Raw genomic sequence first — 22084 nt, 5'->3', positions numbered from 1 at the left:
AGTTGACTTTTCTGTCCCCTTGAGACTTAAAGCTATAAATACTTTCGTGGCCTCAGACTTGTCTCGTGTTTTAATGTCGTTCTGTATTTCGTAATTTTGACAACCTTGTATATGACCATGGCTGCCATAACTCACATGGTGGGGAAATGAATATAAGGATAGCTTAGTGAATGTGAATATATGAATTCATTGCTCATTGCTGCACCTGTTTCAATCAGCTGTTGCCTCATGTAGACATGATCTTAGATCTGTCCAGAAAATGGGCAATTGTTGTCTGATGGCAGGTCTGTTTTTACATACAGTATGTTGTGAGGAATTAATTCGTCATTCAGTAAAGTCACGCTACCTCCTTTCAGCTGTTTGCCACCTCTGAGGATGAACATTGAGAAGATTCTTGGCTTTTTCAATGAGCTCATGCAATCACTGTTTTCAACACAGACACAGCCTTCTGAAGACAATCAACTCGTCATTAATGTGACTGTTGGCAAATATTTGGGACAGAAGAAAATATAGCAATTTATTTATTTATTCATAACTCGTGTTGTTCCTACGAGTAAGTTCCATATTAGTTGACATCTAATGGGTTTTCATGTTTCAGTACCAATTCAAAAGCTATAAAATGTAGATGGTAGGACATAGACTTAAATGTTTTTCAGATGCTTTCATTGGCTCCTCTGGCAGGAGGCTTTGGAGGCCTTGAGAGGCAAATATTTTTTTTTCAGAGAGCAGAAAATTATATGTCTGGAGATTTTTTTTTCTTTACTTATAAGCAGCCACGAAAAATAAACTCTTGTCTTCCGAACAGCACCACAGCCTAAAAATTGCTTTAAATATTAAATACTTTGTTATTGCTGTTCTCATTATAGGTAGTCAACGCAAGAACACTATGCTTTATGTCCTTTTGCTCTATCTTAAGGTGTGAGAGCTTTTCATTTTCCAATGTAACTCAGAATGCAGTGTTTTTTCAATAACGTCTGGACAGAGGGAGAGATTTGAGACTACTTTAATCAAAGCAAGCGTACTGGGCCCTGGGCTATTTTTACTGTACTACCAGTGCAGTAAAGGAAACATCATTATGGAGCTTATTTTCATTCCCAGAATGCCACAGCAAATCCAGTGTACCATTACAAACCTCCCCGGAGTCCATTACGTGGAAAGGCTGTTTAAGATAATTAAGATCAAATTGCAAATCACGCTTTCTGTAAACGATGTAAAGACATTGATGAAGACAAGTAATTCTGAAGATATTCAATGTGACAAAAGTGTAAAATACTATATGCACACAGTATTAAATAGAAACAAGGCAGCATATCTCACACGTTAACACATGTTTGAACACCCCTCTTTATACATTAGAGAAAGTAAATGACTTCATTTGGCAAGCAATGCATTATCTTGGCATATTCAGAGCCATTTCTGTGCAGCAGTAACCTCCAAGTTCTGTACATTTAGTGTTTTATTTTTTTTACTCATAGCAAGTTGAGAAAAAGAAAAAGACCTTTTCCAGAAAATCACATGTATGAACCAATTTTGATCCAGTGAAAGAGAAAAGCAGACAGAAATAAGGCCTGATCTGTGACCAGTACTTTTCAATGCCAGTCACAATTATACAAATGCCAGTCTATTAGAACATGGGCTGGCCCAGGATTAACTAAATATTGTTTATATTACTGAGCCTTTCAATCAAAGTCTAAGACCAGGCTGATGCCTAAATTAACTGGACAATATCTTGAGAAAATTATAAACACTATTCCTAATATTGGTCATGTTTTACAACTGAAAGTCAGCCGGGCGTACAGCAATAACAATCTGTAAAACAGACGAAAGCCTGAACAAGACAAGGATTATTTTGGGGAACATATCTTATAGCACTGGACTTTGCCCTCTTGGCACAGTCGTGAATCCATATTACAGACGAAGGCAGGTGCAAGAAAGAGAAGGAGGTCCTAAAAATATCCCCGAGGAGCCTTGTGAAGACTAGAAGACACTTGGTGGGTCCCTCAGTCGCTGCAGTTGTGTGTTTTAACGTTTCATTAGCTCAGTGCATTTTCATAATATCTTTAAAAATGGGGATTATTGGATTATCTAATAATGAACTAATAATGTATGCATTGTAATAACTGAATATCATAGAATTGCATAGAATATAATGTTACACATTCATACCCTTTCAGAAATAAAGCTACTAATAAAATGTGCTACATATAAACTGAAATACTCTTCTTTAGCACTTTATATAGCAGTAAACATCTCTTAAATGCCAAGTTAATTAGCAGCTCAGCTGCTGTAATTGAGGTATAAAACTCTGCCCACAGTCAAATGACACATCAACAGTTTACAGGCAGGATATCCGATACATTATCAGGTAAACACTTCCCCAGACTGTGAACAATGCCACTAGGGCTTGATGGGCTTATCGAAAGCATCTCCACTCAAACAGCACATTTGGCTTGAGCTACCACGCTCACCCACACACACCCACACACACACACACACACACACACACACCAGCTGCTGCAAGTTGACAAAAACCTGGTAAAACTGTTATAGCAGCTGCCTGTGGTCCCACTCGGCCTGTAACAGGACAAAAAACACCGACGAAAAAGAGAATACTGTGAAGATAATTTACATGAACAGCAAACAGTATCCCAGATTTCAGTAATACTCTACTGGAAATAGACAAAAAACTCAAGAGACACTCAATAGAGAGACAAATACCGCATGCTGCCTTTAAATGTGTTGCCACAGTGGTAAAACAAACTGTCATGCAGATATTTTATGCTGTCATCATACAGTAAGCTTCATCTGCATGTTCTCCATGCATTAAATGGCTTCTGTAACACTACCATTAGGAAGCCTCTCCGTGGGAGCTGCCTGCTTGTCCATCACATCCCATATAAAGGCGTATCAAAAGTCAAATGTCTGGGAGCAACGAATCGCGGAGCAGAGCCATAAGTTAAAAAACGCCCGGGCACCCTCACACGCCCCCTCCGAAAAAGTATTGGATGTCCAAAGGAATCCAGTCACCCCCCCTTCAAAGTACATATTTGACAGGGCACAGTCAGGCAGCGCCTGTACTCCAGCTTAGTCTTCAGTTAGGCACAGACGTCCAAGCCTCTCTCCCATTTCCTTCTTGGTTTTCATTTGGACGTTTTGTTGGAGCCGAACAGCAATAAGCAGCCATGGACGCCATCAAGAAGAAGATGCAGATGCTCAAGCTCGACAAGGAGAATGCCTTGGACAGAGCTGAGCAGGCTGAGGGAGACAAGAAAGCAGCAGAGGACAGAAGCAAACAGGTCGGCTGATGTGTTTTTTTTCTTTTGTGGAAAATCACAAAGATTTAAAAGCAGGAATATCAGTAGAAGTTTAAAGCAGCTGTCCTTTAAATGGATCACCTCCTAAATACGGATTAATTACTTTCATGGAGAAGCCCAAATAAGGATTAAATTAAGAATAATCCATCCTTCTTGGATTATATATATCCTCCTCTCAACCGTTTTGATGATGTAAATATAGCCAAACCATGTTGATAATTTAGAAAATGTAAATTGGAGAGAAATATGTTTGATTATTAATTAAATAATGGCATGTTAATTTGTATAATGTGTTTAATTGTATGATGTTTTTCTTATATGCATGTATAGTTAGAGGACGATATAAGAGAGTTGGAAAAGAAATTGCGTCTTTCTGAAGACGAAAGAGATAAAGTGTTTGAGGAGTTCCAAACTGCTGAGGAAAAGCTGCTGACCGCTGAGGAGGTCGCCACCAAGGTATCTGATCCTGACGTGCATGAGCTTCCCTAACTTTTCTTCTCTCTTCCCCCTCTCCTGTCCTGTCCTCTCCTGTCCTGTCCTCTCCTGTCCTGTCCTGTCCTGTGTGTCTCTCTCTGTACGCCTCTCGCGCCTGTGCGCGTTCACGCAACTCCTCGCTGATCACCTCTGAAACTGAAACTCGCCTCAGCTTGAGGACGATTTGCTAGCTCTGCAGAAGAAGCTGAAGGGAACTGAGGATGAGTTGGACAAGTACTCCGAGGCTCTTAAGGATGCCCAGGAGAAACTTGAGCTGGCTGAGAAGAAAGCCGCCGATGTGAGTAAGGAAGGGGGTTCACAATGGCACCATTTCTACACCACGCTTCTTCACACCTTTACTCTCTTCACTCTCCGACGGGCGACAGTTCAACAACACAGGGAAGGGAAATTCCCTCTCTGTAGTCATTCAAACTTGAGCATCAAAGTCCACATGGACTTTTTTATCAAATGTCCAATTACTGTTGAACTGTCGCTTTGTGTTAAATGAGCACATGCACAATCCCTCACAAGTCTGCCCAAAGAAAGTCAGATTGGCTGTTTAACTGCAACGCTCATTATTTATTTCAAATCCAATTAATCCGTAGGATAACTCATATCATTGATACCCTATATTTCTGTTGTGTTTTAGGCCTTGCTGTGTTCAGTCGTACAGCTTTTAGGCTGAATAAGTGTCTTTCAGAGAAGTGTCCTGATGCGCAGTCGTTCTCAGAGCGCATGGAGCAAGGCGCCTGGATAAATATAGCCCCACTGCTTTATATGGTCATGATAGAGCTCATACTGCAGGCTGCGCTCTATGCTAACCACAAGGGGGAAGCGCTGTAAATAAATTAGTGTTTTAAAATAAATTCCCTTCGGATGAATACATGACAACTGAGCTATGTAAATAATTTCAATTTAGCCATGTTAAAGGTCGTGCTTTTGGAGAAAATCCTCGGAAACCGTTTTTCACGACAAAAAAAAAGAATCCTGTAAATGCCCGAGTTAGTGTGACTGTCCGGTGCAGCAGGCACTTTGTTCACAAGAGTCAATCAGGGGAATCAATTTGTAGTGTGGTTTAGAAGTGGCCTCGGGGATAACCCGGTGTAAAAAATCCTTTAATTGGATTCCTCCGGGGAGTTAGGCATTAGTGTGACTATAGTCTGGTGAGTTTTAGCCACATCCGTCATACTTGGTGCTGTATTTCTTTCCCTGTAGGCCCATGTATTGCTGTGTTTTTTTGTTCTTAATATTTCTATGTAGGGAGGTTTAAGTATGGCTGTAGTGCTCAAACAAGTTGAACTACACTTAGTGTTTTATAGCCTTGTTTTTTTCCCCCTTTCATATTCTTCAAGGGTCTTCTGTGATATTTGCTAAGTTTAAAGTTTAAAGCGTAGTCTGTAATTACTGTATTCAGTGAAGACTTACTGAATGGCCTGTAGTCGGTAGAAGTATTTTACTGCCATGTGCACTACTCACAATTGACCAGCAGATGGCGCGGTGGCTCTGTTAGATAGCTACAAGCGGGCTATTTACAGTGTATTGACTGGGTGTGTTCTTGTCATTAAATATACATTGTTGCTTTGCATCAATTCAATTTCACGTGATGTTATTTCCTGGGGCAATCCGGAATAATTCCACAGTGTAAATCTTTCAGTGCACAATCATTCAGAATAGTTCATTTGCAGGTCTATTTTTGAAATCAGCAGTACTTCCTGGACAAATGACAGGCATCGCAGAGAGCGTCTCCAGAAAGCTTTGCGCGCCGTCCAGTCTTCACGCAGCTTTCAGCACAATCAAGGACGTCATCTCGACCCTTGACAATTACTCGGAAATTGTGCTGCACTCGGAGCGTATTTTCTTAGTTTTTATTTTAACATAGTTGCAGAGTAAACAATGGCCGGGGCTACATCCCTCGAGGCAGTCAAACGAAAGATCAAATCTTTACAAGATCAGGCGGACGGTGCTGAAGAGAGAGCCGAGAAATTACAGAGGGAGTTACTTGCGGAGAGGAATGCCAGGGAACAAGTAAGCATTTCTTTTTTATTTTACCGCGCGTGCAGCCGGAGAGGAGCTGTTTATTAAACCCAATATCGCACATCTTCCTCTTGTAGCCTTTCCCGTGTGCGTGTTTGTTCCGCTGAATTATAGGCGACCCTGTGATATAGCGGGATTTCTCTTGACGCAACCGCAGTGCTGCAAGCTGAGCTTTACACGGCTCCATGCAGTGCCAGCCACCACAAAGTAGCCTGCTGCTCTCGGCTAAGCGTTTATAATTGGTAACGTTAGGCCACCGATGCACAAGTCATATTACGTGGGAAAAAAACGCGGAACTCTGCATCGGTGCGTCGCGTCATATCGCTACTGTGTTTCACTTGCGTCTCCTTTGATGCACTTTGATGCCGTTACCGGTCCTTATTCAACCTGCTTTCCAGTAACTTCCGTTTATTCGGTTGTGCACGCACGCCAACGGCAGGTTAAACGTGCGAATAGATCACTTTAAGCAACCAGGAAGTTACAAATAATCCGTGGTAACATTTAGGGTGCCAGTCTGCTCTGTGAGTGTGCATGCTCTTTGAGTTGCCCTTATAAGGGCAATAGGTTTGCACAGCTACCAAAGAGTGATTTCACCCTCGTGTGAACATAGCGGCGGTTATCTAGACGGGAAATAAATCTTTCTGCAGGGGGCTTATAGCAGTCTGGGCCTATCTCAGGCTTTATGTTAATCACCCGTGAGGGGTTTGAAATAGGGTTGAAAGCATATTGCGTCAGTTTATAGGTTATTAGTCATCAGTTTATAAGTTATTACTTCCTTGTTGCTTCACAACCGCCGATGCACTTTGGTCCGCCACTGCTCACTCACGCCTGAACTGCAGGGGAAACCGTCAAACCACTGGTTGTAGCCTGTTTTCAGAGCCTCAAACCGGCTGAACAGCCGCCATGAAGCAGAAGTCACTCCACAGGTTTGAATAATCACAGGAACGGTCTGCCCTTTTTCAAGTCCCTATCAAAGCGGAGTAACTTTTCTCTCAAGATACCAGATCATTTCCCCTATTTGGATCAATATGTGACGAGTTGAATTACACTTAAATGTCTCCTACAGTTGTGAACTATCCAGGGAGTCTCCTCTTCGCCATGAGAGCAGTCGTATACAGTTTATTGTCTCGCTTTGACTTGAGCCGTGTTAATGTTTCCTCAGGGGTCTAGTAATGAGGCAGGGTATTCAACCTGCTGTCAGCTTGGGACATTGTTATTATAAATAGTCAATTAGGAGCACTGGTACAAGGAGGGCTTTTCCCAACAGGTTGCATACAGAAACACTTTTGCACAACAGCGATTACAGTCACCCACCTGGCATAAAACAAAAAAAATTACAATCCACCACCTCTCGTTCATTCTTTGGGCTGACTTGTACGGATGCACTGGCGTAATTTCCAGGTTGTTCTGTTGAAGACGTCGACCTCTAAGTTTTCTCCTCACTTGCTCCTCTTCTCTCCCTAGGCTGAGAGCGATGTCGCTTCCCTTAACAGACGTATCCAGCTGGTTGAGGAGGAGTTGGATCGCGCTCAGGAGCGTCTGGCCACTGCCCTGACCAAGCTGGAGGAGGCTGAGAAGGCAGCTGATGAGAGCGAGAGGTGGGTTTCTCATGACTCAGACCTCTGATCTGGCTCTCTCGCTGCAGAGACCAGGTGGCGGGGCTGTGTTCCTGTCTCTTCGTATGGGGTGCAAGCGGAGCCTCTGTGCTGCAGAGCTGGATATCACACAGCTCACTGTCACACTAGCTGTGTCCAATAGTGCAGTCATTTCTTAACATCCATACATTCAGTGTTTTATCCATTTTTCATGTCAGAAAACAGTTAGCTATTCACTTTGGAAGGACGTATTAAAGATTTACCAGCCGACACTACTGTGCACTCGACCTGTGTGTCCTCGGGGAGACTGTAGGCTGGTCAGGTCTCAGCTCCTGGTTCCTAACATCATGATCTGTTTCTTCCGTCACACAGAGGCATGAAGGTCATTGAGAACAGGGCCATGAAGGACGAGGAGAAGATGGAGCTGCAGGAGATCCAGCTGAAGGAGGCCAAGCACATCGCTGAGGAGGCTGACCGCAAATATGAGGAGGCGAGTTTTTCAGCCACTGGCAGCCACCTCAAAAAACCTCTGCAACATCGAACATTGCTCATTTACTGCAACCAGTAACTGTGTGACAGACGTGTTACCCGTATTGAATTCCAAGATATTTGTTTAATAATATCTTAATCTGTTGATAGAATGTAACTTTTTTTATGTTTTTACGATCCGATAAGGAAGCATTTTTACACAATTATGACAAACCTTTTGAAGTTTTAATCCAAAATCACCATTCACATGGTTCCTGTATTTTTCTGGTGTATGATAACATAGTAAAACACAATCGTAATCAGTGGGGGAGTTTAACTAACTACATTTACTCAAGTACGGTATCTAAGTACACATTTGAGGTACTTGCACTTTACTTGAGTATATTAATTTGACATTACTTTCTACTTCACGACATACATATACTATTAGAGCTGAAACAAGTAGTTGGTTAAACGACTAGTTGATATAATTCAATTGAGAGACTATTAAGTACCTTTTCTTTTGATACTTTAAGTATATTTTTCCTAATTACAATACACTATTTTACAGAGATGTATTAGTACTTTCACTTTCAAGTAAAAGGTACTCTAACACAAGTAGTTGTAATAATATCAAATGTGTCTTCCGAGAAGAAGTAATAGTTGTTAAAAATACTGAATAAACACAAAAACGTTCTTAAATATACTTATAACTACATTATAGTGTGTTATAAACCATTCGTTAAATGTTTATGTCATGCTTATAAATTCCTATTAATGGGGGTTAAAGTGAAGTGTTACCAAGTGTAGTTTTAAAATATTAGATATTTGGCCACACTTTCAGGAAAAAAAACTTAACCCACATCCTAGTTGTGTCAGTCATGTGTTGCGTTGTAACACTCTGTTGTGCTGCACCTAAAGGTGGCCCGTAAACTGGTCATCATTGAGGGTGAACTGGAGCGTACAGAGGAGCGCGCTGAGCTGAACGAGGGGTAAGATCTTTCACCTTTACATGCACCAAAGCTGCACTCACATTTGCACGTGCGCTGGCAATTTCAACAGTTGAGCTTTCAGCACTAATACACAAAGCACAAGACTTGTATCCATTTGAACAGTGTGCCCTGTGTTCATACTGTGTGTGTTTATTATTTGCATGCTGTCCATGGTTTGAATGGTTTTGGCTTGCACACGTACGCCACACCCATAAACAGACGGGCTCGGAGAATGGACGATGAGCTAAGGGTTTTGGAGCAAAGCATGAAATCACTAAACTCCTCAGTCACAAAGGTACTACAAACAAAAACTAACACATATCTTTGATAACTGGCTCCTCCCACTGTCATTTATGCTGTTAAGTGTCCCCTCTGCTTTGCTTGCTGCGCTTGTTTCCTCTTTTATGCTCTTATATTCGGGGTAGTTCGACTCTTTCACGTCTCTAACATGGCAGAGACTGTGCAAGAATAACACCTCACATCTAAGAGAAAGCATGATATTTAGATGCGGAAATAGCTTTTAACCAAATTAACGATTACATTGCAACCCACTACTCTTTGTGTGATCACAAGATTCACATTTCTATTCTCACAATCCGGCTCTGTTAAGGCACTTTTAAGGCACTTGGGGTTCCCTCGTCGTTTAATCCCTGTAGTTCTTATTTATCTTGTTTCCTCTCTCCCTTTTTCTTACTTTCCTTCTTCCTGGTTTGTGTCCACCTCTGGTTCTGTCCATCCTCGTTTCCTGCCCTTTCCACTATCCCCTCATTTTATCCTTCGCAACTTCATCCCCTCATCTAAAACACCAGCAAATGCTCTGAGCTTGAGGAAGAGTTGAAAACTGTGACCAACAACCTGAAGTCACTGGAGGCCCAGGCTGAGAAGGTAAGTGCAGCCTTCTGACCGAGTGCATGCTGTCAAACCCCCTCAGCTCCCGGTTAGACTGGGGGGGATGGGGAGCAGAGGAGCCTTGGGGATAATCCATCCACAGCTGTAAAAAAATTATAGACATGTGTTTTTACGCACTTAGGACATTCCGAGTGTGACTCCATGCCCATGTGTTTGACACCTGTCGTTGTTTTTGTCCCACAGTACTCACAGAAGGAGGACAAATACGAGGAGGAGATCAAGGTCCTCACCGACAAGCTGAAGGAGGTAAAGCTTCACAAGGCCTTATCTGGGGTTGCAGGCTGACTCCAGGATGATTTGTACAAGTCACTTTGAGTGTTGGACTCACTTATACATCTGTCTCTGTTACACAGGCTGAGACTCGTGCTGAGTTCGCTGAGAGATCAGTAGCCAAGCTTGAGAAGACCATTGATGACTTGGAAGGTATGTTTTTTTTTTTTACCCCTCACCCCAGAATGCTATTCTGGTTATTATGAAATGGTTATTGTGTCATTGATGGTATCAGGGCTAAAAAAAAAAAAAATAATGTATTTCAGCCTATTATTTGCTTCGCTCTTGAACTCTACTTCTGCTTCCCTTTTAATGCCGTCACGGCTCTTTTCCAGACAGCAACATACTTTTGTTGTGGTGACTCTTACCTTTTTTCTATTATGTTTAGTTGATTTGTTTTTTGAGTTTCAAGGTAGGAAAGAATGGCTTTGGTGTTTATCAGAGCTATCAGGCCTAAATGTTGACTTAGTGTTCAAGGAGTCGTGATTGAGGGCTGAGAGTGAGAGATATGCTCCATTTCTTCATGGCGCTGAGGAATTTCCCCTGACTTTTGTTGCACTTCCATTCTGTCATTTTCTGGTGTAACTTGTTTTTCCTCTTTTTCCCCTGTTTTCAATTTTTTTTTCTTCCTATCTTTTTCTCTCTCTCTCGTCAATATTTCTGGATGCTTCACCCTTCACCTCCTTGCCATGTGCTCCTTCACCTTCACCCCCTCCCTCCCCCCTGCACCCCTGGCCCACCAATAGATGAGTTGTATGCCCAGAAACTGAAGTACAAGGCCATCAGCGAGGAGCTGGACCACGCCCTCAACGACATGACCTCCATGTAATTTTCAACTTGCTGCGCCTGCTTGTTCCGCCGCCCCCACCTCTCTTCCCTGCACCTCTGTTTACCTGTACACCAGCTACCTCGCCTTCATCTCCTCCCTTATATTTCCTTCATACCCATCATAACTAGTACATCCAACCCTTGTATCTGTTCCTACACTTAAAAATAGTTGTGCAGCTATGTTTTTATATAGTCTTAAAGTTTGACGTCTTAAAACAGACATTGTGGTCTTCCGTGTCTGTGTAATTGAAGTCCACAGGCAATAATTACAACTCATCACACTTCTTCTTTTTTAGTGTGGTTATGATACTGAATGCTCTTTGTATCAGTATCATTGATGTTTGAAGAATACTGTAAACTGGACTTGAGTAATGTTATGCATATGCTGGTTTTGTCAGTCCATGCATTCTTTACAGATTCATAGTCATTTCTAAACACTCGTGATATTTTCACATGATATTTTGACATTCTGGCAATGCATGGAAATCGTCTATTGAATTGCTGTTAACGTTATCACGAGAGCATTTCAATGAATCCGATTCTAACTCCAGGTTATGAATGCTTCCTCTTCTACTAACATGGTCTACTTCTGTCCAGAAGAAAGGCCCCCCCCTGAGTGTTGCAAGATCCCCCTTTGTTCTGTCGTTGTACCAGTCGGTCACCACAACTGTCACAGTTTAGCATCACTGTCGTTGAGTCCCCAGTTTTGCTAAATTAGTGTTGTCCCTCAACATTTGGCCATTCTGTGGGAGATTAACAAAGTGCACAGCATCAATCTGGTAAAGCGGTGCTCCTCCTGCATTAGCAGAAAGGTCTCAATGTAATCAGAGGAAGGAGTTGGTTGTGTTTGCCAGTGTGTGCCACCTCACAATGCACTGCCATTGTGAATTCTGGTTGTGCCGTGTCGTGCCGTGACTCCTGTGGTTCTGGTGTATTGTGGTGTGCATCTCAAATTCCCGTAGGTCCCACGCCGACCCCCCTGGTTCACTGTACTTCTTCTCTCCCACACAGATAAATATTTCACACCTCATCAAAGATGCCTCCTGTCGGCTAAGCGGCATCTGTCTGCTCTCTCAAGCCATCTCTCAATTTTCCCATCCCTCTCTGTCTTTGCTTTCCTCTCCTCCTCGTGTTTTCATCCTCATGTCAAAGTTAATTGCATCCCATCACTTGTACAGACACCTAAAATCTTTCTGCATTGTGTAAAAAATAAACGTCCTTCCTTCTATGTAAGCTGTATCGCTTTACTCTGTCCTTTTTTTTTCTTCTTCTTTTTAATTTATTTATTTTCAAGAGGCTCTAATAAAGCCAAGTAGCCTTGATTTTAAGTTATGATCTTCATTTTCGTTTCCCTGCATCCCATCAAGCCATTAGTTGAGCTTCACCCAGCTTTTCTTTCTTCTTGTTATTTTTATTTTATTCAAATATTTTTCTGTAAAGCTGAGCTATAAGGAATATCACAGTAGTGCCATGATCACGGAAACAACTGCAGGTACTGGACTGAAAGCTGAGCCAAGTTGTCTTCTCTCTTAGCGTTTGAGCCTGATGCATGCGAGCACTTTTCAACATTTAGTACTGTGACAGGAGCAGCTGACTGGAAAAGATTTGAGAATTGTAGGGAATTAGTGTTGGATTGTTATCGGGAAGATTGTGGTGAAGTAGAAGAGTAAAGGGTGTCATGATGGAGTACAGAACAGTATGTAAGATTTGTTGAGCCTCATCTGGTTGCTGGAAAAATTGGAGTAAACTGCGATCAGTGATTATGAGACCCTGGGCTTTGTATGATACACAGTATCCTGTCATATATTTGAATAAACAAACAATCATATATTCTGAGTGTTTTTTATTAAAGTTGTCCCCATATCTCCAGAGCAATAAGCGGAAGTAAGCAATGTTCTGGTGGTGTGTGTTTTGAGATGTCATAATTCAAATAGGACGGCAGAATAATAGGTGAGCCCCATTCTGACATTGTCGGACCACAACAAACTGGTTGATTCTCAGTTTGGATATTGATCCGCCATATTTAAGCAGATGATAAGATGCACTTGATAGAGAATGGTATGACCAAAATGTCAGATATACATGTAGTTTAGTATCTTATTTTCTATTTTGTTCCCACCCTATCCAGGTTTAAAGGTTTTATATTTAAGCTGCCATTTAACCTTTTTAGTTTAAATTTGCTTATCCTCTGTTTTCACTCTACACACAACCGCCCCTCTCAAAACAAGAACATCAAAACACTGTTTGATTATGTTATTTAATGGCTATTCAGATACTGTTGGTGTGTTTTATAAAGACTAAAAAAAGTAACTGATGGCCTGGAGAAGGTAGGTGTCAATGGGCATTTTCTCTTTTCCTATTTTCCTCTGATTTCCTGTCCTCTCTCTGTTTTTCTACTTGCTTTCTGACTGCAAAGATCGCTTCCACCATCAACTTCAGACAAACCGCCTTCTCACTAACGAACTGCGCGTGGCCTTGAATGAGGACTAAATTGCGTGAATGTTTTACGTGTTTGTTACGGTTTTGTCTTTAATGTGTGTGTGTGTGACAATCTGATCCAGAGCAAGATCCAAAGTTCTTCCGTTTGCATTGTCCACGTACGATGCCCGCACTGCTTGAAATCTGTGTTGCTGTTTGTTGAAATGTAATTGAAGTATGGTAAAAATCAGGGATTAACTCAAATCTATATTGTATAGTCTTGCAGCCTAGTATTACGATATAATACAATAATATTTTTTTATGGATTGTTGTTGTGTTTATGTGTATTAATGAGAACGTTGTTGTAACCTGTTTGCATGATGGCTTGCACATCATAATATGAGCTTGTTGACTCAATGTGTTGCACTTGTTTTCTGTCCATTAAGTGTAGGTTTAAATCATTTACGTGACTGACCTTAGCGATGTAGCCAGCTTGATTAATAATGCAAGCTAACCACTCAACTTTGCTTGCTTGTGTGAGATTATAACTTCTTCATTTGATGTTCTAACAGAGAAACTGTCACAAGCTAAGGAAGAGAACCTCGATATGCACCAGATGCTGGACCAGACTCTAATGGAACTGAATAATTTGTGAAAGCACGGTCTGACCCCACTGACGCACTGTGGGTTTGGCTTTTTGTTCATGCACCTTGCTTACCATAAACCCCTCTTCTCATACCTTGCCCATGGTGGAGATGAAATGGCCAAAATACATTTCCTATTTCACCGTCCTGCCTTCAGCGGAAGTTGACCAAGGAGCAAAGATACGGGGAAGTAAAGCTTAAGCATTCCCTTTGATGAAGCCTAAATTGAGAAACAATATTGTTTTTTCGCCCGTTTTTAATCTTGTAATGATGTCTGCCTTTTGCAATCCTTGAGATAGTTTTTTTTTTTTTTTTTTTTTTTTGACAAGTCATTTGGTGAAGTGACATTTGTAAGATTGGTTTCTACTGCATTGAAGCTGATCTGGTTCATTCCATTCCACCTAGATTATGCACATACAGAAGGACAAAGTGGAGACATTTTGCACTTAGTTGAACATGAATTCTGTAAGACAAATTATGTTTAAAAAGATATACATGCCCTCCTCCCAGAAACTTTCATAACAAGTGTAAGTATAAATTGGCTATGCCTGTCATCATGTATACTGGTGCTAATGTAATGTTAAGCAATGCCCGGACATGCTAATGCATTACAGTGTAGTCTTATCCTTTAAAACCATGGTTCAACATTGTTTCATCATGTTTATAAAGTATAGATTTCAGTCATCTGGTTGTGCATTGTTTTAGCATTGTTTTAATGTGGATGTCTCAAGTGTTTATCATATCTGAAATTTACAAATTATAAAAAATAAAAAGCACGTTTTGAAAATGTTCTAACTTTGTTTGTCATGTATACATCGCCTTTTGTCCATCTAGAGGTGACCTAAATGAATGGCCGTAATAGATTTTTGGGTGAATGAATCAAACCTGATGCAATGCCAAGGAAAAGAAAACTACTTTTCATCAGGACGGGGTGAAGCTAAGGATGTATGGGTAAGACTTAGAAAGGGTTGGAACATTTCTGGGAGTTCTTTTTGACTCACGGTTAACTTAAGCAGACAATATCAGGAAAATTGAGGAAAAAAGTAATAAATGTGATGACTGGTGGGAAGCCACTTGTTCATCGTTGAAAACAATGTGTGTGGCCTTGACAAGATCTATGTAATCAGTACAGCGTATTGGCTCCATACAGCCAAATCTATTATTGGGAAAGTTGATGTGATTCAGGCTCAGGCATTCAGAGTATAGTGGAGCATTTAAAACATCGCCAACACCTGTCCTGCAGGTAGAAATGGGAGGTATGCTGCTGGATTAAAGGAGGATGCAACTGATGGCAAACTATTGGGCTAATTTACAGGACACAAAGGGAGTTTGACATTACAAAGTAGTTTACCCGGTGGTGGCTCCATGGAGCTTGCGTGGCCTGATATACTGTAGACTGGTATTTGTTAGAGGTTTGATTTGGTTTTATGTAATGAAAGAGTATAGTGATTTACACTATTTTTACAGATTTACATGGATGTTGCTAAGAAACCTGGGACAGGAGTGACAGGATATGGGGTGGCAATACCAGCTAAAGGAATAGGAAGAAGAGCATCCAATAATCTAGGGGTTTACACAGTGGAGAGGCTGGCAGTGCTGGTTGTACTACAATGGGTGGAAAAAAACTAGACAGGAATAGTTGTTGATATGCTCCGACTTATCCACAGCCCAGTAAGTTTAAAGTATTTTCATTCAAACAGGCTTCAAGACATACTGTATGAAGTCCTTCAGTCAGCCACAAGAATAACTAATCAGGGAGGTCAGGTTAAAGTCCTGTGCGTTCCAGCGTATGTAGAGAATGAGAGGGCGGATGAGTTAGTTAAGCGGCCTGTAAAGAAAGGTAATATAGATCTATGCAAATTAGTAGAAAGGTAGGACAGATGAGGGAAAGGGAGACGTCTACATCATAGTCTAAAGAGTGTCAACGTTGGTAGGGTGGGTAGTGGGCACAGGAGAAAGGAAACTGTGTGTGGACATGGTTAAGGTTGGGGCATTGTGCACGAAACAAAACACTGAAACTAAAGTGGAAATACGTGGACGGGCTTGTATGAGGGACATCAGGAAGAGGAGTCACTTGAGCATTTAGTTTTGAGTTGTGAGTATGGGAGGCAGAACGAGATGAATAAAAAATAGAGTACTACGCATGGGTGAGAGAGCACAGATTAGGTAATGTTGGCTCTCTTAAGGGACACAGCCTGGTATGTTTTTATGGGATATTATGGATAAGCAGGGATGGGGTGCAACGGTGGTTGTCAGGGGCTAGGATTTTATAGCAGGTCTAGGTAGGTCTTATAGCAGGATACAATATAGGTTAACGTGGTAAATGTGTGTGTTTTTTTTGGGGGGGGGATACATTTTTAAGTCTATTGTTTGATCCACACTCCGGAGCAGACGGTGGCGGTAATGCACCAACAAGGTGGATGCCAACCGCAACCGGAAAAAAAGAACAAGAAGAAGAAAAAAAAAGAAACATTTGTATGAGCGTGTTGAATTAGCTACTTACAGATACTTATTTCGTTTGCAACTAAACAATGTCAGTATTTCCGGATTTGAGAGAGTTTGTCAACGAGCGACTAACTGTTGCAGCTGATGAAATATTCGAAGTGTTTAAAAACGCAATCGTGGAGTACGAGGAAGAGATCCAACGTCAGCGCAGACTGTTGGATATCGTTTGGAAACCTGAAGTGAAGTTACACAGGATAGGTGCGTCAAACCTCATTGTGTTTAAAAAGCTAACGGGTGAATATGACTCATATAGGATCCTAATGCGTTAAAGACATACGGGTTATGTTGTTCTGCTCAGATGTCCGTATGTTTATTATTCCTTTTGTCCTTCGACCCTCCAGAGCTCCCACAGCAACACGTCTTTCAGGAGGACGAGGTTCTCTCTGACCAGCAGCAGCTCTGTGTTCTGGTGAGGAACTCCAGTCTGGACCAAGAGGACCCAGAACCTCCGCAGATTAAAGTGGAACAGGAGCAACTCTGCACCAGTGAGGAGGGAGAGCGGCTTGTACTGAAGCAGGAGACTGATGACTTTGTGATCCCCATTAATGAGGAAAGTGGCCACAGTGATGATGATCACAGTCTGAACTCTCACAGCGCTCATGAAGCTGAGAGCCAAGATCCGATAAGAGACGAGCATGGAGACTCTGGATCAACCAGTGCAGAGCCAAAACAACAGACTCAACATCACAAAGGCCAAATTGACAGTAACAATGTATGTAATCCGACTAAGTCAACTATTCACTGTAATACTCGCAACGGTAGAAAGGTTTTCACATGTGACATATGTGGGAAATCTTTTAAATATAAGGCATATATGCAGAGACACAGGTTAATACACTCGGATGACAGGCCGTATTCATGTGAAATATGTGGGAAGCGTTTTAGATATAGGTCATATATGCAGAGACACAGGATGATACACACAGATGAGAAGCCGTATTCATGTGAAATATGTGGGACATATTTTCGATCTAGCAGTCACTTGATAGTCCACATGAGGACGCACACAGGTGAGAGGCCGTACCTTTGCAAGACCTGCGGGAAAAGGTTCAGTGCAGTTTCAACATTGAACACGCATCAATTAATCCACACAGGTGAGAAGCCATATGTCTGTAAAACATGTGGGAGGGCCTTTAGACTTCGTGATCACTTGAGAGGCCACATGAGAACCCACACGGATTAGAAGCCGTACCTTTGCAAGACCTGCGGCAAAAGAGTCAGTGACCTTTCAGTATTTAAAAGACACATGAGGATTCACACAGGTGAGAAGTGTTATACTTGCAAAATGTGTGGGAGAGCTTGCGAGCTAGCGTGTCATGTAACCTTTCAGCCGTTAAATCAATCTCATTTCTTGTCTTTGCTCTTCTTTTTATTCTACGTTTGACTAACTGTGACTGGACATGAACATCTTCCTTTAAGGATTTGCATACAAACGGGGTATTAAGCAGTATAACGGAAAATTGAGGGAAACGGGTGGTAAATGCAAAATTGTGCATTATGTTAAATTGTGTAATTTTCTGGTTCGGAACCCATCAGGAATAGTAGTTTCCTCACCATTCTGTCCGCCTGAAACGCCAGTGCTTATGTATGAATCACAGTTACGGGTTAAATGATCCTGTATCCTGACAACTACTCAGTGAGATGTCCCTGAACATGACACAAACATGTTAGTAAAAATTGTATCATTATTTTTTCTGACCATAAATACCTAATGTACCAAATAACAAAAAAAAAACTTTAAAAGTAAAAAAAAATTAAAAAAAATGGAACATCAGCCACCCAGGGTACCCAAAAGGCCCACATCAGCACTAAGGTATCGCCAGGTGCGTCCTGTAAAATTGATCTCATGGCTCCGTCTTGTTGAAAAGTCCTATCATATAATATGTTTTTATTTTGGTTGTCCCTGAGAACCTGGTGTCAGTATTATTTGTGCAAAGGAGTAATGGTTGGTCTCAGAGCAAGTAAAGAAGCTGTCATGTATTGTGTGTTGTGTGTTGCGTACTATATGGAAACTTAGAGGTGATTGGTTGCATACATATTGTACATGAGGTGGGAGGTGGTGTGTCAATAGGGCCAAATTCGGTCTGGCTCAACCATGCAAACAAGTTGATGTTTAATTGAGATGTCAGGTTAAGTTCCCGTGGGTTCCAGTGCATGCAGGGGTGAGTGGGAATGAAAGGGCAGATGAGTTGGCAAAGAGGGCTTTAAAGAAAGGAAATATATGCAAATTAGTATCAGTAAAGCAGTCAAGTGTATTATTTGGGGGAAAATACACCAAATGTGGCAAAAAAAGGTCAGAGAAGATAAAAGGATACATGTATAACATGTCCAAGTTACCAAAGTAGTTTGAACAGGAGAGAGGAAACAGTGTTGACAATTGGTCCAGTGTGCGTGAACCAAAACACTGAAAATGCCAGACAGACTGGTGTGAGGGATGTGGAGAACAGGGGTCAGTTGAAGGTGCTTGTCAGATGCTAGGATTTTATAGGTCTAGAGTGTAAAACATGGAGGATAAATATATAGGTTAACGTGGTATGTGTGGTATTTTATTTTGTGTGTGTGATTTGTTTTGTTTTGATGGAAAGATTGTAAGTATCTTGTCTGATCCACACTCCACGGAAAGTGGCGCTAATGCACCGATAAGCTGGACGCCAACCACCGTAAAACCAGAAGAAGAAGAAGAAGTAGAAGTAGAACAACAACAACGGTCAGTTATCTCCAAAATAAGAGAAGAGAAGCAGCATATCCAACAATGTCACGACTGCTTTTACCAAATGGTTTTTGTGTCAAATGTACCCTACTAACAGCGCGCGGGCCTCCTTTGCTGACATCGCGAGCCGGAGCGCGAGTCAAGCGTAAGCCGAGTGTTTTTATTCAACAGCAAATACGGTATGTCGGAGGGTCAAACACAGCGTTTTTTAAATACCGGTCAAAGTCCAGGATTTGGATATGCGGGGTCGCTGTGGGGGTCGCTCTAGCTGTCGGACTGAAATACCGCGATGACACAGCCAACACTTCCTGTGAGGATGAAGCAGAAGAAGCACAGAGGACTGGTCGATACAGCGATGCCATCAAAGTTGGCCTGGAGCTTGTGGAGAGGGTAAAGGTAAGCCTTGAGGTAGGCCTATGCACTGCTGGGGTTCTCCTTGTATTCCCTGCCTGACCTCTGACCTCGGTGTCACCTGTTTCACTTCAGTGTTTGTGTCTCGTCTGTTGTCACTCAGACTGAGGTCGGGGCTCCTGGTCTGGTGGTTGGGGTCTCCGTGGATGGTGCTGAAGTCTGGAGTGAAGGTGTGTGCCTACAGAGTCAGCTTTAAATGAGCCCATCATTGGCTTACTACCTAGGAGAAACCCAGGAACAAGTGAAAACACAAGACACAAATAACTTGCTATTGTTTATTTCACAATAAATAGTTTTAAATTTGCAATACATGGAATCTTCCTCTCAAAACACTTTGATGTGTATATGTGATGCATTTAACACGTGATTCAGGGATCGGTTATGCTGATTTGGAGAATCGCGTGCCGTGCAGCCCGGAAACGGTGATGCGGATCGCCAGCATCAGTAAGCCCCTCACAGCTGCAGCTGCCGCGCGACTGTGTGAGGAGGGGAAACTACAACTTGACGTGCCTGTCCAGAAATACGTCCCAGAATTTCCCCAGAAACAATTTAGCGGAGAGGATGTAAGTCACTTGGAACGAAATGGCAGAGTGTTCTTGTTATCGGGAGTAGTATCGCGCTGTCCTGCTCACATGCACGTCACTCATTTGCAGGTCACAATAACCCCTCGTATGATTCTGTCCCACCTGAGTGGTATACGGCATTACGAGAAGGATGCGAAGAAAGTGAAGGAGCACAAGGAGAAACCTAAGCGTCTCTTAAAGCCAGCAAAGAAGGAAGATGAAAAGAGCTCACCTGAAAACAAAGATAAACCTGCAACAGAACCAAACACCAAAGACAAAGAAGCCACTCAGGAGAAGAAAAAAGAGTTTGAGCACGAGGAATACTACTTGAAGGACAACTTTGAAAGTGTCACTCAGGCCTTGGACCTCTTCAAGGACGACCTGCTCATTTTCAAACCGGGTAAAGCGCATATCTGCTCGCTAAACCGTTCATATATAATACAATGTCAATGTCTTGATGAGTACGATTCTGTTTGTGCAGGCACCACTTTTCTGTACTCCACCCACGCCTTTACCCTGCTAAGTGCTGCTGTGGAGCGAGCTGCTGGACAGCGCTTCCTGGATGTCATGACGAACATGTTCCGTGAGCTGGGAATGCTGAATACTGTGCCCGATGAGAACGACCCTATTATTTACCACCGCTCCAGGTAATGTATGAGGACATTGGTGTCAAGCTGCGGCCCAATCGCTGTGGCAGAATGTCACAAATGAGTACAGGGGAGATGTGTAAAGATGTTCAGGTACCATTTATTTTCCGATACTGGTTCCAGTAACTATGAATGCCTTTCTCTTATTATCTAGTTTGACAGATCTTACAGTGTAAAATATAGACATAATGCTAACATTTTGCTAACCCCTGCCCGATTTGTACTGCGCATGTGCAATTCTCAACAGTGACAAGAAAGAAGCGACGTTGGTTCACTCATGAGCTACGACGTCATCGTCGATTTCAGACACGGTGATCGTTTTTTTTTTTTCAGGAGCTGACGAGCGAGACACCTCGCTTCTCTTTCTTCTCTGTTGGGAGTTTAACATGGCCAGTCCTGATTGGGTAGCGAGTGACATGGTTGCACAACATATCAACTGTTGATGCTCCTCCACAGATTCTATCACCTCAACAAGAGAGGACGTGTTGTGAACTGCCCGTATGTAGACAACTCCTACAAGTGGGCGGGAGGCGGCTTCCTCTCCACGGTGGGTGACCTGCTGCTGTTCGGTAACGCTCTGCTCTACAGCTACCAGGTGGCCCACCTGAAGGACGCCGAGGGCTTTCTCCCTGGCTTTCTCAAACCCCAAACTGCCATCGATCTTTGGTCACCAGTTGACAGGACGGAGGCAAGCTGGGACAAGGACGGACTGTATGCCCAAGGCTGGCTGGTAGTGGAGAAACTACAGAAATACGGGCAGTGCAGGAAGCGAAGACACTATGTGTCACACACAGGAAGCGCTGTGGGGGCGAGCAGCGTGCTCCTGGTGTTACCCAGTGAGGCGATAGATGAGAACCAAGGACGGACCCCTCTCCTCCCTCAGGGAGTGGTGGTCACCATCATCACTAACATGCAGTCGGTTGGACTCAACAGCACAGCGCTGAAAATTGCACACGAGTTTGACAAAGCCAGACGCCTGTAAGAGTCGGTTGTTTACAGAAGTGCGAGTTTCACATTTTACTGAGAAGTATTTCAGATCAACCTTGAAAACCGTGACATTTTGATACATCTATTTGCGAATTTAACTCCACTTACTTTCCATTACAACGCTTGCATACTGCCACTAGGTGGAAGCAATTTACAGCAACTCGACACACAAAAAGAAGCCTTTGACTTATGGCATCGGTGTGTCGGCTTAATACAGAGGTTCATGCATCTCCACCTTTTTAAAAAAGCTAATACAACAGTGTTGTAATAACTGTAATTCTGCATTTGAGAGAAATAAAAACATTTTATATACAA

General features: G+C 42.3%; 3 protein-coding genes across 17 annotated transcripts; all 3 read left to right on the top strand.

The window, feature by feature from the left end:
- The first annotated feature begins 3051 nt into the window (after positions 1-3051).
- On the top strand, positions 3052-14737 carry tpm1 (tropomyosin 1 (alpha)). 15 transcript variants are annotated; one of them, XM_076089110.1, is made up of 10 exons: positions 3052-3296; positions 3645-3770; positions 3961-4086; positions 7287-7420; positions 7790-7907; positions 8807-8877; positions 9687-9762; positions 9970-10032; positions 10140-10209; positions 10803-13866. In XM_076089110.1, exons 1-10 carry the CDS (start codon positions 3183-3185, stop codon positions 10883-10885), a joined length of 981 nt encoding a protein of 326 aa, XP_075945225.1. In that variant the 5' UTR covers positions 3052-3182; the 3' UTR covers positions 10886-13866. The 15 variants fall into 15 exon arrangements, with proteins under 15 accessions (XP_075945225.1, XP_075945219.1, XP_075945220.1 ...); XM_076089109.1 differs by lacking the exon at positions 10803-13866 and adding an exon at positions 13875-14737 and having other exon boundaries at positions 3054-3296; XM_076089103.1 differs by lacking the exon at positions 3961-4086 and having other exon boundaries at positions 3054-3296; positions 10803-10881; positions 11896-13860.
- Positions 14738-16238: 1501 nt separating this feature from the next.
- LOC142947482 (uncharacterized) lies at positions 16239-18436 on the top strand. Its single transcript, XM_076089097.1, has 2 exons — positions 16239-16649; positions 16793-18436. Exons 1-2 carry the CDS (start codon positions 16478-16480, stop codon positions 17632-17634), a joined length of 1014 nt encoding a protein of 337 aa, XP_075945212.1. The 5' UTR covers positions 16239-16477; the 3' UTR covers positions 17635-18436.
- Positions 18437-18575: 139 nt separating this feature from the next.
- lactb (lactamase, beta) lies at positions 18576-22084 on the top strand. The gene is made up of 6 exons (XM_076089096.1): positions 18576-19557; positions 19676-19742; positions 19945-20135; positions 20226-20535; positions 20617-20782; positions 21239-22084. Exons 1-6 carry the CDS (start codon positions 19204-19206, stop codon positions 21762-21764), a joined length of 1614 nt encoding a protein of 537 aa, XP_075945211.1. The 5' UTR covers positions 18576-19203; the 3' UTR covers positions 21765-22084.

This window comes from Anarhichas minor, unplaced genomic scaffold, assembly GCF_050575085.1.
Source record: "Anarhichas minor isolate MPS153535 unplaced genomic scaffold, ASM5057508v1 ptg000011l, whole genome shotgun sequence".
Classification (NCBI taxonomy): domain Eukaryota; kingdom Metazoa; phylum Chordata; class Actinopteri; order Perciformes; family Anarhichadidae; genus Anarhichas; species Anarhichas minor.
The sequence above is the reverse complement of the archived record's forward strand: the minus strand, read 5'-3'. Positions and strand labels throughout refer to the sequence as shown.